Raw genomic sequence first — 16,255 nt, 5'->3', positions numbered from 1 at the left:
ACAATCAGAAATGGGTATGGATATTTTTTACATTAAAACAATTTATGAAATGTTCTAAAATTTAATTACTATTTTACATTAATTTTAAATAATGCATAAAAAGATTTTTACGATATCTATTAAACTCTTACAACTCTTAACTGGGGGAAAAATTAATAAATGCTTTTCTGTTAAAATTATATAGATGATTTTTTATTTTTTTTTTTGTGAAATTTGTGTAGTAAAAAATATTTTGAAAGTGTTGCAAAATGAAGGAAATAATGTCATAAATTGAGATGAATACACGAAACAAACTTATGAACAAGTTTAATAAATATAAAGGATGATCTTGCAAAATTTTTATCTTTTAACATTTTCAATCATGAAAGTTATCAATTTTTCAACAATTTATAAAAAAAGTTATAAAAATATATATAACATTGAAAATTTGTAGAAAACATATGTTTATCAAAAATATAAACATGTTTAAACTATTACATTGTAAAAAAATTGTAAAACAATAATTTTAAAAGAGATTCACATTATGTACAATCATGATTTATAGATAAATGAGGAAACAACCTTATATTTTAATGTTATGTAACAAAATGGTGCACGGTTAACAAGTAGATGGTTTGCATGCAGGGCTTTCAGGAACTTTGCAACGAGGCGATAATACATGCTTAGGATTCCTTTTAACAGTGGATATATTTTTTGGAGAACTATCTACATCACTTCCTTCTGTATCTGATGTGGTGGAGTTTGTAAATAGGTTTCTATTAGTGTCTAAAGTCCAGCCGTCCTTCTGCAAGCTTAGCGAATCATTAGAAGAAACAAGAGAAGGGTCTTTAGACTCAAAACCACTATTAAAATGAGAAAAGTTTTTGCTACAGTCTAGTTTATGAACACTCTCATCCATAGTAGGAGATGAATCTACAGAGCTGACAACTTTGTTTTTAAATGCAGGTAAATTTTCAGTTTGCAGAATCTCAGACTTTGACTTTTTACCATTATCTCTATTATGACATTTTGGTAACTGATTATTTTCAATGCTGTTCAAAAAGGAAGAAAACACCTTTAAAGATGGAGGAAATAAATCCTGGTTTTGACTGGGGCAACTCAGATCGGTAAATGAACCTCCATCTCCCTGATCACGAACACCACAATTTATAGAATTTATACCTGAAACCGTTTTCTTAAAACTTTCATCTTTCGGACAATTTTCATTTGCTGAATTCCTATGGTTCGTATGGGAATGACTATATGGTATTGGTGGATGTTTAGGAGGCAAGGGAGGTTTCTGACATGGTGGGATATGTTTCAGATTGCTATTTAGATTCATGGCTATACTATGACCAGTTTCAGAAGAGTTATCTTCATTTAAAACATTAATATTATCAGTAGCCAGAATCTTTGAAAGTGATGGTGCTAAACCTAAGCCTACATTTCGATCATGATACACATCAGAAATTGGCAATTCCTGGCTTAAATGTCTAAGCTGAGTGTTCAAAATGTGTTTACCACTATGATCCTTTTTACCAATTAAACTATTATGAAAGGCTTGTGGCATATATATAGATTTTTCACGAGCATTACAACCTACAGTAGATGGCACACATATTTCAAGAATGTCAATATTTTCTTGTGTTTTTCCCTCAAGACAAGGAGCATAAATTCCAGTTTCACTACTAGCTTGAAAAGTTTCATTTGTTGTATCTGACTGATGGATTTGGGCCTTTGTTTCTACCATATGGCTAAGTGTATTAGCTCTTTTATAATAATGTCTTTCCTGATCAGCTTTAGATCCACCCTTCCTGCAGAAGTCTTTACTTATAGTTTTATTTACAACAGTAGAAAACATACAAGATTTTCTCTTCATTTCACTCTTAACACTCGATGCTGCAAGATTGAAGTTAGGCACTTGTGTCGAGAAATTTCCCACATCAGAATTATTGCTTGAAAAGTCAAACTCTGAATTGTCATGAGATTCTGATATCTCATTATCACCATTTAAAGAGTTAACAGAGGAATGCTTTGAATGATTTACACTTAATGGATTATTACATACACTTTTCTTAAGACCAGAATACGAATGTAAACTTGAGTGATCTTTAACTGGAACAGGTTCTACCTCTCGTGCTGTGATTTGCCTTCTGACAGTGGACTGTCCTGAATCCCAATCAGTGGCAGAACTTGCAGATGAAGAACTGTCAGGACGAGTGCCATTATTATCACTGGCTGGACTATCATTATACATACATCGAATTTTGCTTTGGTGAGAAAGATTAATAGCTAAATGAGGACTTGGTTGTGGAGACTGTTTCTGTGTTTGATTATTTCCATAAGGTTTCATAGTGTCTACAGGACTTGGAGTAAATGTGTCACTTTCTCTGCCTTTTTGATCACTTCCAATAGTTGCAGTACGGCCATCTGGTTCTCCACGAGTACGAGCATATGTACTAAATGCCCCTGTACTACTCCTGCCAAGGACTTGGTTACCAATGACAGGACGCCATGTAGGGTATGCCAAAGTTGTTGTGGCTGCAGGTGGGGGAGAAACAGTTCTGGTATCACTAGGCACACTATCCAAGCTTTCAAGGGAACTTGAATCTTCTAAAGTCAAGCTTTTTGCAGCTTCTTGAGTATCTAAATAAAATTTAAATATTTATTTAATATCATTACATTAATTATAATTAATTCCATTAAAAAAAATTGTAATAAACAAAGCCAGACTCCTTTTCTCCAAGATTTATGTTAGAGAAATTTAGTTTTTTTACTAACTATTAGTTAATAAATATAAGTTTAATAGAAATTTTCCTTCCCACTTTTTAACTTTCAGCATTTTTTTCAAACTTTCAAAATATTACCCAAATTATGAATGCTGTTAAATAACTCAGCTATATTAAACCATTTAACTTAAACTATTATTAGATTATAAGTATCATGACAAATTAATGGTTATTCAGTGGTTCTTAAGAATTCTAGTATGTTACAGTGCTGTCTTTATATAAACAAGGCTTTGCATTTACTGCTGAAACAGTTGGACCTTTTCATCCTAAAAAACATATTGAGGGTATAGGTTTTATTGTAAGCAAAAGAATATGACATCTGGGTTTGGATTTTGAAGCAGTCTCTTCAAGAGCATATAAAATTAGAATTCAGAGAGAGTTCTTTAATTTTAGCATTAAATTTGCTTATCTCCAACATAAGTTAAGATAGATGAAGAAAAGGAAACTTTTTATGATAATTTAGCAAATTAATACCATAGTTGCCCAAGATATGATGAAAATGTAGGTATGGGGAATCCGAGTGCTAAAGTGAGCAGGGAGAAGGGCTTTAAATTTGTAACAAGAGAATTTAGTATATGTGATACAACCAATTTCAATGCATATTATTTAATAGATTTCAATTCTTCTCATAGTACGATTACAGGAATTACTTTTCTCATATTACTGTCCCTAACAAGATCCGCAGAAAATCATGCAACAACTCGCTCTTTACAGCTGAACTTCTGGTGGTAAAGAATGTTGTAAGTAAATGATTTCACTTTATGCACAAGAAATGCATTTAGCATGTTAGTGAATAACTTTAAAAATTTTGTATCTGCTAAATTCTGATGCTCAGTGCAGCAACAAAAGCTCTAGCGCTGGTCCTTGGCTTATCTGAATAGCAAATCAGTTATTCTCATTTCAAACAGCACTAAAAGTAATCTTTTGGCTTTGGCTTAGGAGTATCATTTAAAAAATCTATTTTTTGCCTATGAGGGAAAAAAAAAATCTGTTAAATTTCTTCATGTCAACACACTCACACTTTGGCGTGCAATCAGCAAAGTCTGTAATCATCGCCAAGCTTAATGTCAATACAAAAGATTACCATGCATTTTAGTATTCATACATAAATTATTAATCATGCAGATTTATGCTAATAGATGACTGTTTCTTCAAAATGAAGGTGTTTTATTAAGTATTAAAGCAAAATTGAAAATTTGAACTCTTCACATGTTTTATGTCATTCTGCATATTAGATGTCTGAATTTTGGACATTATATTCCATTGTGCTTCACCAGAAATTATAGAATAAAAGCTCTGCATATATAACAGAATTATAAATATTTTTTTATGAAACAGATTTTATTTCCATGCAGTCTGGCATTTATTAGATTGTATATGCCACCTGCAAATGTCATGACTGCCATGAGTGACTGAAAAATTACAGTTGCACAGAGAACATGATTTTATGAAAATTCTCAAATAAGTAAATATGGCCAATCTCCATTATAACTTTTTATTAAAAAATGCTTCTTTGAAAGCTATATAAATGTATTTATTACATCAGTTTTTAATAAAAATAAACAGAAAACCGTACATGTGTTTACAGCTTCAGCAAGTAGTACATAAAGGCTGACATAGCTCACATAACATGTGACATCAGCATAGTTTCAATTGCCTCAATTAATTGATTGTAGTATCAGCATAACTTCTGAAGCTCATGTGATACATCAGTCTTAAAATCAGCACAATCATACACTTTGCTCATTCGTGGAGAATACTTATGTTTCAAACTTAGCATTTTCCATGCCCATAATTCAGCTACAGAGGGTAAATCAATGACAATTATGCAAGATCTATAACAGTGGATATTTCTACTCTTATATGTAATAAATATTTCGTTGTTAAAAGTATAAATTGACAGAGATGTTTCTCATGAAGGAAAAGTATTTTTGATATGCCATTGTCCTATTTTAAGATTTTAATTCTTGTATAAATAAAGAATATTAATCTAATAATAAATACTACCATTCGCAAAACATAAAACACAGGATATATTATTACTACAATATTATAATATAAACTTTACCAAAAACTGCAAGTAATGCTTGCAAGGCAAACTGAATAGTCCTCCTGTTGGCTTGTTTTCCCATACGAAGCATGACCTCATCACGCCCAACTTCCATTAAATCAAATCCTAGAAATAATATGCAATGTCATATTTTTAAGATGCATTTTTAAAAAAGTTCATTACTTTTCATATATATTATGTTATTTTAAAGTAAAGTAAGATTTAATACCTAAAGAAGCTAACAATTCATGACAACCAGGTATACTCCATAATCTAACGCTAACTGAACACTCAATGTTGTCGGCATCCTGATCCTTGTGGAGAAACTGAGACATAACTTGACGGATCTAGATAATACATTTATATTTCTTTCTTAGTTATTGCATTTTAACAGTGAAAATGCATGGTGAAAAGAAAAGATATTTTTGCTCAATATTTTATATATATTATTTCACTGCATAATATAAAATTAAATATAATATGTATTTAATTATATCTTACACCTTTTTTTAAAGAGAAAATAACGTATTAAATGGTGTGAAGAATTTTCATTTGTATGAGCTAAATACATTTTACAAAATAGTATTCTTAAAATGCACAAATATTTAAAAGTCCTAAAGATTCTATTGATGTTTTACTTATTAAATGTAACCTTTTTATTTTCAGATTTGGATATTTATAAATGTATTTGATAGTTCTAAAGACTAATAAATACACATACAAGTACAGAACACTGCACAAATTACTGCCTGAAACGTTACTTCGGTGACTAATTCTTATGACTATATTTTAATTTAAGTATTATTAGTTAAAACTTTTACTTCTTTATTTAAAGAAAAGAAAATTAGCAACTATATATTCATTTTTAAAGATGAACAAGAATCCCATTTACCTATGGTTTATATATTTTATTTAATACACACACCTTTAATATTTTCATACTTTCACAAAATTTGTTTTATTTATTTATTACTTTTTAACAACAGATAGCACTTAAAATGCTCCATTTTAATCTCTTCAATAAACATATATATATAAAGAGAGAAAGATATTAAGCTACAGTATTATATATACATATCCTTGAATATTATTTATTTTAGTAAACAATAGTTGAGGGATGATACATTACTTCTAACAAGTAAATATTGCTTAGAGTAAAATTTATCCATTGCAAAATTGTGGTAATTTTTTCCTTCAGTGCAATAACACATTTAAAGTCTATGAAGATGGATACCATCAAGAAGACTTAGGTATACTATAAGCCTTTTCAGAATTCCAAATATAAGTGAATTAATGAAAACGTATAGCTGCAGTTCATTCTTCTTTGCACAAAATAACACATGCTTCTAAACTTTAAGAGCTCTTAGAATTTTGCTTCTTGGTGAAGCATCTTTTATACTTGCTCAAGTTTTATACTAACTCTTGCTAATTTTCTGAAATTTGAATAGTAGAATAAGGGAAAGTCTGAATTAGTTTTGAAAGTACTTTTGTCATGAGAGGAAAAGAAACTATCAGATCAATCAGAAAATAAATCAGAAAATTTGCTGCAAGTGACATTAATGTTAACTGAACTAATAGGAAAATTAATAATGAATAATAACATACTTTTTAATTTAAAGAAAGTTAGTTTAGTATTAGTATAAATCAATGTAAGTAAATGTATCTTCTTTCACAAAAATATATGGTCAGACACACAGGTTCCACCATATACTGAATAAATATATTAAAAAAGTACTTCATACAATTATACTGGAATATATTTTTTTAAAATTGGTAAATAAATTTCTTTACTTGATATATAAATATTAGTTGCTTGTTATTATATAAAAGCTAAATGTTTTCCAAGAAAAGATTAAGGGAAATTTCAATAGGCTTAAATAAAAACAATAAACCTTCATCACTTACCAGTTGAATAATATCATCTGCATATTCAGGACTAGAAAGAAGTTTTGTAATTGCATTCAGAGATACTGAAGATAGACCTTTATGAAGGGAAAAAATTTGTGAAATATGAATATTTTAATTTTATTAATAAAATTGAGCTTCTAATTTTCATATATACTACAAAAGCTCTGCTACAGATTTGAAAGTTATTCTCAAATTTATGAATACATGTAATACTATAACAAACAGTACATTCAATGTTTGGCCACAGAAGTTAATTATGATAAAGCAATCTGAAACTCTTCATATACGAGAACGAATTTCTAGGGAAATAAGTTCATATTTCTATTATACAAAAGAAAAAAAAGTCCAAATATAACCATGCAGCAGGGCTTCATTTCTAAAATGAGATGTGCCTGAGCCCTATGGAAGACCGTCAGCAAAGAGGAACAAGAGTAAATAAATAAATAAAATGACTATTAAACTCATCAATAATTTTTAAATTAAATAGTTAATTATTATTTAATTAATAATTATTAGATAATTAATTATTATTTATTGAAATAATTAAAGATTGAAGTAATTAAATAATTAAAATTAAATAAAAAGTAAAGAGATAAATTGAAATTTAATGTGCGATTTTTAATATAATTTTATTGTTAAAATAAAATTTTTGAGATAAAATTTCTACTGAAATTGTTATTCAATTACATAAAAGAAGTACCGTAGCCTTCTTATTCAGGGCTCCGGTGCGTTCCAGCCCAATTTAAGCTCTGATCGCAGGGGGGGGGGAAGGGAGAGTTGTTTTATCATCACAAAAGTTAAATATACTTAAAATATAGCTGATGAAAATTCCGGGGCAAAACAGAATGAGGCTATGGGTGGGTGGAAACAAAAAATGAGGGGAATCTTGGTGAGAGAGAATGTTTTCTTTCACCGCGGCTCTCTGCTGATATAATTATAGCCAATAAGCAGATGTATGTCAGGGATAAAATGAGTCCTGAATTTGACTCCTAAGGATGAATGTAAAGTTGCTGGTCACGCTTCCCCTCCATTAGTGGGTGCTGTGGGAAGACGATGTATAGGACGTGCTTGAGCAGTTTATCTCAGTATTTTCACTGTTATTGTACTCGCTGTCACTTAACGCATATTTAAGAACACAAATTTTCCTTCCTGCAAGGATAACTAACTGTAAGCATTGATAACAGTACACTAGATATGATGGCATGGCGAGAAATGTATGCTTTCCTAAACAAACTCCCCAAATTTACTGCCCTTCTTAAAGGGAAAGGTTTCCGCATGTCAGCGAGCGGACTTTACTTGAACGTCTCATGTTCTCATGAGTTCGTATTTCTAGGAAAATAGAGTATTGCAAAGTCTGCTTATAGTTAAATTAAAACGTTAGGAATTCTAAATATTTTCCATTTAAATTGTGATTGAGTTTTATAAAAAGAAATACCGGAGCTCATCTTATTTAGGTCTCCGGTGCGCTTCGACTAAAATTGTAATTTATCTTAAAAATTCAGAAGCACCAGAGCCAGGCTCCGGTGTAATTTAAGCACTACCATGCAGACAACCTGCTTCACTGAAAAGGCTGAATACAGGTATAAGTCTTAATGTTCAATGCATAGCTATATATATAGTACTATCTTATACACAAGTGAAATGGTAACAAGTTTTCTAAAAGGTTCTTATCTAAAACAGTTTAAAACTATTATTTATTTACTGAGAAAAGGGAACTGAATTCAAATTTTCACTTTTCAAGAAACTGAAAGGACTTTTAGCACTTATTCAAGGCATTAGTGTGTGTGTAAGCTATGCTACAATTTCTTCAGAAATTATTCATTAAGTAACAGTAATAAAGTTACTGTTTAAATACAGTAATAAAGTTACTGTAATAAGGTAATACAGTATGTTTCAAAACACCTAATTCTTGTTACCAGCCTTAAATCATGATAATTTCCTTATGTGCAACCACAGTTAAAAAAGTTCTGAAAATATGAGGACAGAGAGCATCAATCCATACTTATGTTTTGGAGTTTGCCCTTCAGCAAAATTTGCTGCATATGAGAGCATATGAAAGTTGCTAAAACTGGATAACCATGAAAATACATTAGTAGATTGGCTATACTATGATGAAGCTACGTGAGAATGTTTTTTTCAATATAGAAGATGGAATGTCTTTTTCTTTTGTTTCCATAACTCTTCATACAATTACTTTGATCTATTTATCATGACATTATAATCAAAGAAAATTGTAAAAAATAAATAAATTAACAAAAATAGATTTTATTCTTCATACTTTTAAGCAATTAAAAAATTGAGTATAAAGAAATTTTACCTTTAATAATGAATGAAAGAAAAGATTTGAAATCAAAGTATTGTCTTTACTAACAAAATTAAAAATCTAATTAATTAAAAAAATTAGCATAAGTAAATCTCGGTTAAGTATTAAACTATACTTGAGGTAGTACACTCTTGATTGAACACATAAATTATGAACAAAGGAATAAATTATACAATCACTGCATTTCAATTAAAAAACAATATTCATGCTGTCAGTCTCTCATATTGACATTATCTGGAGTATAACTGATGAATATAAGAATGGAGATCTTTGCACAAAATGACACAGCATTTGAACTTGCAACAGTCCATACATCAATGAACACAATCATTTAGCTTTCATATACATGTGCTACTTGCCTGAACATGAAACAAGTACAGAAAATAAGTAATGTGAACGCGTGAAATGCATAATTTAGAATGTTTTGAGTCATAACTTAATATTAGTGACAATTCTAAAAGATATGATACACTGGTGCTGTAGAATTTTTTAGAATTTGTCCAATGGTAAATTATGTATTATAAGATGTTATCAACATTAAATAACAGTGAAATATAATTAAAAAAATCCACACCACATCATTATATAAAATACTGCAATAAAATGATAAAAATTACGTTTTTCACAACAAAGTACTGAAAAACATTACACTGTTGGCCACTCAAAATGCAAAATGAAGCATTCAATAAGCTTGAAATTTGCACTTACACACAAGCCATGGAAATAATTATCACTGTAGTGAATAATGCAAAGCAAGTGCACCAGTAATGCCACACCAGAAACACTATAAAAGAGGAAGCATAATAAATACCCTGTTTTCCCCCCCTTAAAGCAATCATGTAATAGCCTGTTTTAAGTACTGAACTGTGTTTTCCTGTTGTTCCTTTGTGTGGGATGCTTCAGCATTCCTTTTGGAGGCGGAGAAAGGGGGGCAGTAATTTGAGCAGTTTCCTTGGAGAATAATAGAGAAAGAACTGTGGATTTGGGAGACTCCGAATTTTTCTTTCAAAAAATGAGTTTTCAGGATGGACAAAATCAAATTATAATGATGTGAATATGAAATTATATGAAATTGGTAACTTCAAGAAAAATGGAACAAACAATAGGAATGGTTACACCAGCTTCATCACAACACTGAATGAGAAGACACATAGGTTGTGTGAATAGAAATGACAAATCTCACAGCAATAACAAAAGTCTAATGCAAGAATTAAGGTACACAGCAGTCTATCTCAGCTGATACCAACTGCTGCTGTCTACAGAAGGGGATCTTTGTAAAATGTTCATTATTGCAAGTATTGTTGACTCTATGCACTAGGCATATGCTATACAAAATACTGAATTCTGGGTATTCTACAAAGTAGAATGAGGCTGGAATTCGAATCAATCATACTTGCACCTTATATTATTTATGCAGTAAATATAACTTGGATAGCACTTTTCTTCACAATGTTGTATTTTGGACGGTTAGTAGTGTAATATGAAATATGCAGGCACTGATGAGAATAGGAAGCATGATAAAAGTAAAACAGATGTGAATTTAATGTAGATGTGAGGATATATAGAAACAAGCGAAGACAAATTAAATACTTTCTGACCACTGGATAACTGTGATCTCCAGTCTAGATATTTACAGTCACGAAACAAGTTGTGAACAAAGAAAAGTGTGAGGGTGATAAGTAAGCTGGGAATACACATACGGTTTTACAATAATCATTTTCATTCCCGACACTTGATGATGATCACCGAGACAAGTATATAAGTTACTAAAAGAAGATTATAACATCGTGTGTTTGTGAACTGCAGCATAAAATTACAACTGCTGGCGTTTGGCATGTATTTGGAAGTTCAGTGGCCTTACTCTCAAGATAAGTGAAACTAAATATACTATAATGGTAAAAATTCAGGTATATAATAGTGCTAAAATACAGGGCAATGACTTCTTCACTATATGGTGAGTTAATCTTGAATTAAAATATGAAAAACAACGATTGCAGCATTCAGAATTCTAAATTAAGAAGTAAATATACTTTTGAACTCTTGAACAAGTATAGAATGTTTAGGAAATTATGCTTTATAAAATATATACAAATGTAAATGAAATTATCAAAATTTAATTTTTAAATTTTAGAGCTCTAGCATGTCATTAAATGGAAAATGTCAGTGAGAGAATAACTAAAATATGAAAAATCTGAATATAGTAACTTATGTGTAACATTTTTTAACAATCTATAACTTATCATTTATCATACTAAAATAATTTAAAAAATAAAAGTTATATAGCATTTAATTATCTTTCTATGTGAATAACATCTCAATGACATCCATAAAATGATTTACTTAAAACTAAAATATTTAAAAACTGTTTAAAATTCTTTTACCTAACAGAGCTTGTAAACTAGCACTACACTGAGTCAGTCTTTCACCAGGATCTGACTGAGGAAAAAAGACTGATGCAGGCAAACCATTTGATGCAGGTTCAAAGCGAAAGCCAACAGATATTAGCAATTCTTTCCAACCATTTACAGGTCCCACTTTGTTTTCAATACTTTTTTGAGTAGTATACATAGCATTCTTATGCCCTCTGTGAATCCTTTGCAGTGATTTCTCAACCTGAAAAATTAAACAAATTCTTACATACTGCTGCCACAGTTAATACAATATATATATATTAAAAAAAAGGCGTTATCAATTTTGTCAAGAACTTAATGTAAAGAATATCTAAGCATTGTTTTCAATCAGAATACACATATTCATTATTCTATATTCTAGGAGAAATTAGTTTTTAGTTAATTACATTTATCAGAACCTCTCATATCAAGCAGGCTTTCCCATGTTTCATTTATTATCTTTTTTTATATGATAAGACAGAAAAGGAAATTTTGAGAAGTATTTTAGAAAATATATCTGGAATATATATATTAAACTGGAATACATATGAAGAATACAATAGAATACAATGTAAGATATAACAAAATATGATAGCTGTTTGAAAAAAATAATTGACGACCTCAAAATTAACATTCTAAATTTGGTAATCTGCCCCTAAATTCATCCCTGCTCACAGGTTCCAGACTTTTCTATCTTATGTAACGTTTTAATGCAGATGCCTCTCGTCCAATCAAATTAATTCTAAACCAAAACTGTGAACTGAAAGTTCAGCCTTCTTGCTATGAAAGTGCTATAACCTTTCCCTTTTCCTGCGTTAGCTCTCCCGCTGGTAAGACGCTTTTAATCCATGCTGCTGCCGCTTACTTGCTTAAGATGACGTCGTACTTCAAAATGGGAGTTATTCTATTCAAATATTATTAAGAAATATCTTGTCCGAAAAGGATTATTTGATATGCATGGAAAAAAATAAAGATTGTGATTTTTCAAGATATGTTGTGCTAAATTGCGTCATCATGCTTTCCACTCTGCCACCTTCAAACCACAGTTCCATTACAATAATATGGCGCAGACGATTTTCAACCCTACAGACGTGGAACTTCAGTGCAGTTTATTTCAACTAATCTCACATCGTTTAACGAATGGATAAAAAATGAAAGGTAAACTATACATCTGAATTCCCAATCAAGCCATTACAGTCTTCTCAGTCATCTACGCAGTAGCGTAAGCTGTCGGGAGGTCCACTGCTTCCATCTACGCATTTGAAATCATTACATATTTATAAAAAGTCAGGACAGGATTAACCTGGTGCAAGTTTTCCCGAATGGTTTTTAAACTCTGCTGCCTCAAACTACCAGTGAATCATCAAATTCATTTCCGGTGTGTGAATTAACGGCATATTTTAAAAGTGCTTTGAAATCATCGAATATCTGCAAGTTCAAAATCAAAACTGTTTCGAATCAAGGTCAGTGTCGCCAATGTAGTGAAATATGGTTAATCGTTTTTGCTCGCTTCGAATATTCACAATGTTTATGCATCTCCGATCATCGCGTAGAAAGAAAATTAAACATCCAAAGTCCTTTGAAGGTCATCAACCTCATCAGTGAAATATGAAATGCCAAATAGTATTTTGTGCTCTCTTGCATGTTCAGTGCTTTATTCTGCTAATTCTTCATATTCAAAAAATGCAATATTATCAAAAGTCATGAAATGTGATTGTGAAGTGATATTAAATTCCAAATTGAGTTTATTTCGTTTCGGAAAAGAAAAAAAAAAATTTGCATTTTTAAGTAATTGTTTTAAGATTTATTAATGATAAAGTTTAGCTTAAGTCATTTTAAAATCAATGTTAATAATTCAAAAATATTATGTTGGTGTTGGTGTATTTAATTATGGCAAAGCACACTAGGGCTATCTGCCTAAGAGGAGGGATGCCTTTCGTGGAGGACTTTCTAAGGGAAACTGGCTCGTATACACGTCACACATGGGGAAAACCACGAAAACGCCCATGCAGCCAGCCCGTTCGCGGGATTCGAACCTCGGACCGAACTACCAGTGTTCAGCGTCTTTACCGCTCGGCCGCTGGTGGGCTCCAAAAATATTATGATTTATTTAAAATGTAGTTTTGTATTTCTGAATTGGGAAAAAGAAATTATTGAATTTGATAAAAATTAGGTAAAGAATTTGAGGGTTTGACTAAAGGACGGTTCCTAATGTGAATAAGATTTTTGCACTATTGTTTAAATTTCTTTGAATTTATATTTTTTAATTTTTACTGTATGTTAAGAATGAAATTATTGTTTGAAATTTTTGAGTTGTAGGAATTTCTTTGATGTTTTTATGATAAACGTTGAAGACTCTCACCTTATGAAAAAATACTTTTTTTAATCTAAGTATTTTTATTTTTTCATAAAACGGAGTGTTTTTTTAATATTCATATGGAATCACAGCAGTTCGAAAAAGGCCAGTTGCCTCTACAGAAGGAATGGAGGCCTTTTCTACAGTAACTGCTAATTTGGCAAATGTTTTGGCCACTGGTGAAGAATATTAAACACCAGTTTGCTCAACTGATAAACCAATATGATGGAAATGCTAGTATTTAGATAAAGTTGTGGAGTCTTCAAGTTTTCTAAAGAATAAGTAAATTTTAAATGTCTTAATAATAGTGAAAAATTTGAAATTGTGTTTATGAATGATGTGTTACAAACTTTTTATATTTTAAAATACCTTGCCTAAAAAACATGAATAAATAACATAAAAGCATCTTAATTTGTAATATAATAGAAATATTTTCATCAACAAAAATTTGAAAGAATTTTATTTGAACATTTAGTTTGTGAAAAAATTTGAACTTTTACCATGTGGAACTATCAAGAACTTTACAAAATTTCATTAGATATTCTTATCTCAGAACTCTAAAATATGCTATTGTTTAAAAATAATACAGTGCTAAGATTCATAATTCAATTCAAAATTTTATGACTTTCAATGAAATGTCAAAATATCGTTCAAAGTTTTATGGCAATAATTTTTTGTTTTTTTAAAAAACAGTAAATATGTTTTGTATTTTCACAGTTATAACTTTTCACATTTTGCTGCTCTAATGCTTGTTCTTCCACCCTGCTCACCCAACATTTCTTTTGAAGTGGGGGATATGTAAGATACAACAAAATATGATAGCTGTTTCAAAAAAATAATTGACGACCTCAAAATTAACATTCTAAATTTGGTAATCTGCCCCTAAATTCATCCCTTCTCACAGGTTCCAGACTTTCCTATCTTATGTAACGTTTTAATGCAGATGCCTCTCGTCTAATCAAATTAATTCTAAACCAAAACTGTGAACTGAAAGTTCAGCCTTCTTGCTATGAAAGTGCTATAACCTTTCCCTTTTCCTGCGTTAGCTCTCCCGCTGGTAAGATGCTTTTAATCCATGCTGCTGCCGCTTACTTGCTTAAGATGACGTCGTACTTCAAAATGGGAGTTATTCTATTCAAATATTATTAAGAAATATCTTGTCTGAAAAGGATTATTTGATATGCATGGAAAAAAATAAAGATTGTGATTTTTCAAGATATGTTGTGCTAAATTGCGTCATCATGCTTTCCACTCTGCCACCTTCAAACCATGGTTTCATTTCAATAATATGGCGCAGATGATTTTCGACCCTACAGGCGTGGAATTTCAGTGCAGTTTATTTCAACTAATCTCACATCGTTTAACGAATGGATAAAATAAAAAAAGGTAACTATACATCTGAATTCCCAATCAAGCCATTACGGTCTTCTCGGTCATCTACGCAGTGGTCGTAAGCTGTTGGGAGGTCCACTGCTTTCATCTACGCATTTGAAATCAATATATATATATATATGTATATATACATAAACATCGCTAATAATTCTCATTACTGTTTAATGACATTTGAAAAACTTGTGTTTGCAAATTTAAGACACAAATATTACAAATAAAATATATTAATAATATAGTTTTAAAACAAAATTGACAAGATAGATGAAGGTTTAAATATGACGTATTTTTATAAATGAGTATCTTAAAAAAGTTATATATATAATATATTAAAATTTGGAAAATTCATAAAAATATCATGCAAGGTTAAAATATGCATCATTTTCTGTAACAAGACATGAAATAATAAATTTATTGAATGCCATAATTAAAGGTAAAAAGTACCAGGAAGTCGTAAGAAACTTGAAATTTCAAAATGACATTATTAAAGATTAATAACATAATACAGTGTATTCAACTACGATAAAGGTTCTCAGTTGCGAACAACACATAACTGCTGAAGGCACCATGCACAAAATACATCGGGGGATTGCAGACGTATTTTAACATGCTTCTAATGGTTAGAATGCTGTAATTTACAGGGTAATTCTCAAATTACACTGTCAGAATTGTAAGAGTATTTGGATTCAGTATCATAATCAGTAGGCATACACGCTTATTTAGATATCTAATTCTTTTTACCCTGCTCTTCGAAAATTAGGCGATTTATTTTATAGAGTCTAGCTTTAACTATTATGTCTTATTATAAATTAAAGCTTGTAAATGAGATATAATCTTCCTCTGTTAATGAGAAGCTGATAATGAAAATTGTATACCATATCAGCCAAATAGATTACATACAAATAATTTACATGCATTTAATTAGCTGTATTCGACAAATAAAATGCGCATTACATTTCTGAAAATTGCTAATTATATGCATGCAAAATAGCAATGGTAAACACTTGAGAGTCAAATATTTTTGCATCTTGGGTTTTACCACAAGTCTCATAGCCACTAATATTGACCAAT

At 30.4% G+C, this 16,255-nt stretch overlaps 1 protein-coding gene across 1 annotated transcript in view; it reads right to left on the bottom strand.

Annotated features, from left to right (window-relative positions):
* Positions 1-291: 291 nt before the first annotated feature.
* LOC118186105 (tetratricopeptide repeat protein 28-like) overlaps positions 292-16,255 on the bottom strand; it is an 82,454-nt gene continuing 66,490 nt past the window's right edge. The window contains exons 18-22 of the mRNA XM_035356129.2: positions 11,431-11,662; positions 6,724-6,800; positions 5,048-5,165; positions 4,837-4,944; positions 292-2,625 (exon numbers count right to left, since the gene is read on the bottom strand). Of these exons, the coding sequence (XP_035212020.1) occupies positions 599-2,625; positions 4,837-4,944; positions 5,048-5,165; positions 6,724-6,800; positions 11,431-11,662 (2,562 nt within the window). The 3' untranslated portion in view covers positions 292-598. The remainder of the gene's footprint in view (positions 2,626-4,836; positions 4,945-5,047; positions 5,166-6,723; positions 6,801-11,430; positions 11,663-16,255) is intronic.

The sequence above is a fragment of the Stegodyphus dumicola genome, chromosome 6 (assembly GCF_044657685.1).
Source record: "Stegodyphus dumicola isolate Sdum_Otavi_A_Nest chromosome 6, ASM4465768v1".
NCBI classification, from domain to species: domain Eukaryota; kingdom Metazoa; phylum Arthropoda; class Arachnida; order Araneae; family Eresidae; genus Stegodyphus; species Stegodyphus dumicola.
This window is presented reverse-complemented; position numbering and strand designations above follow the sequence as displayed.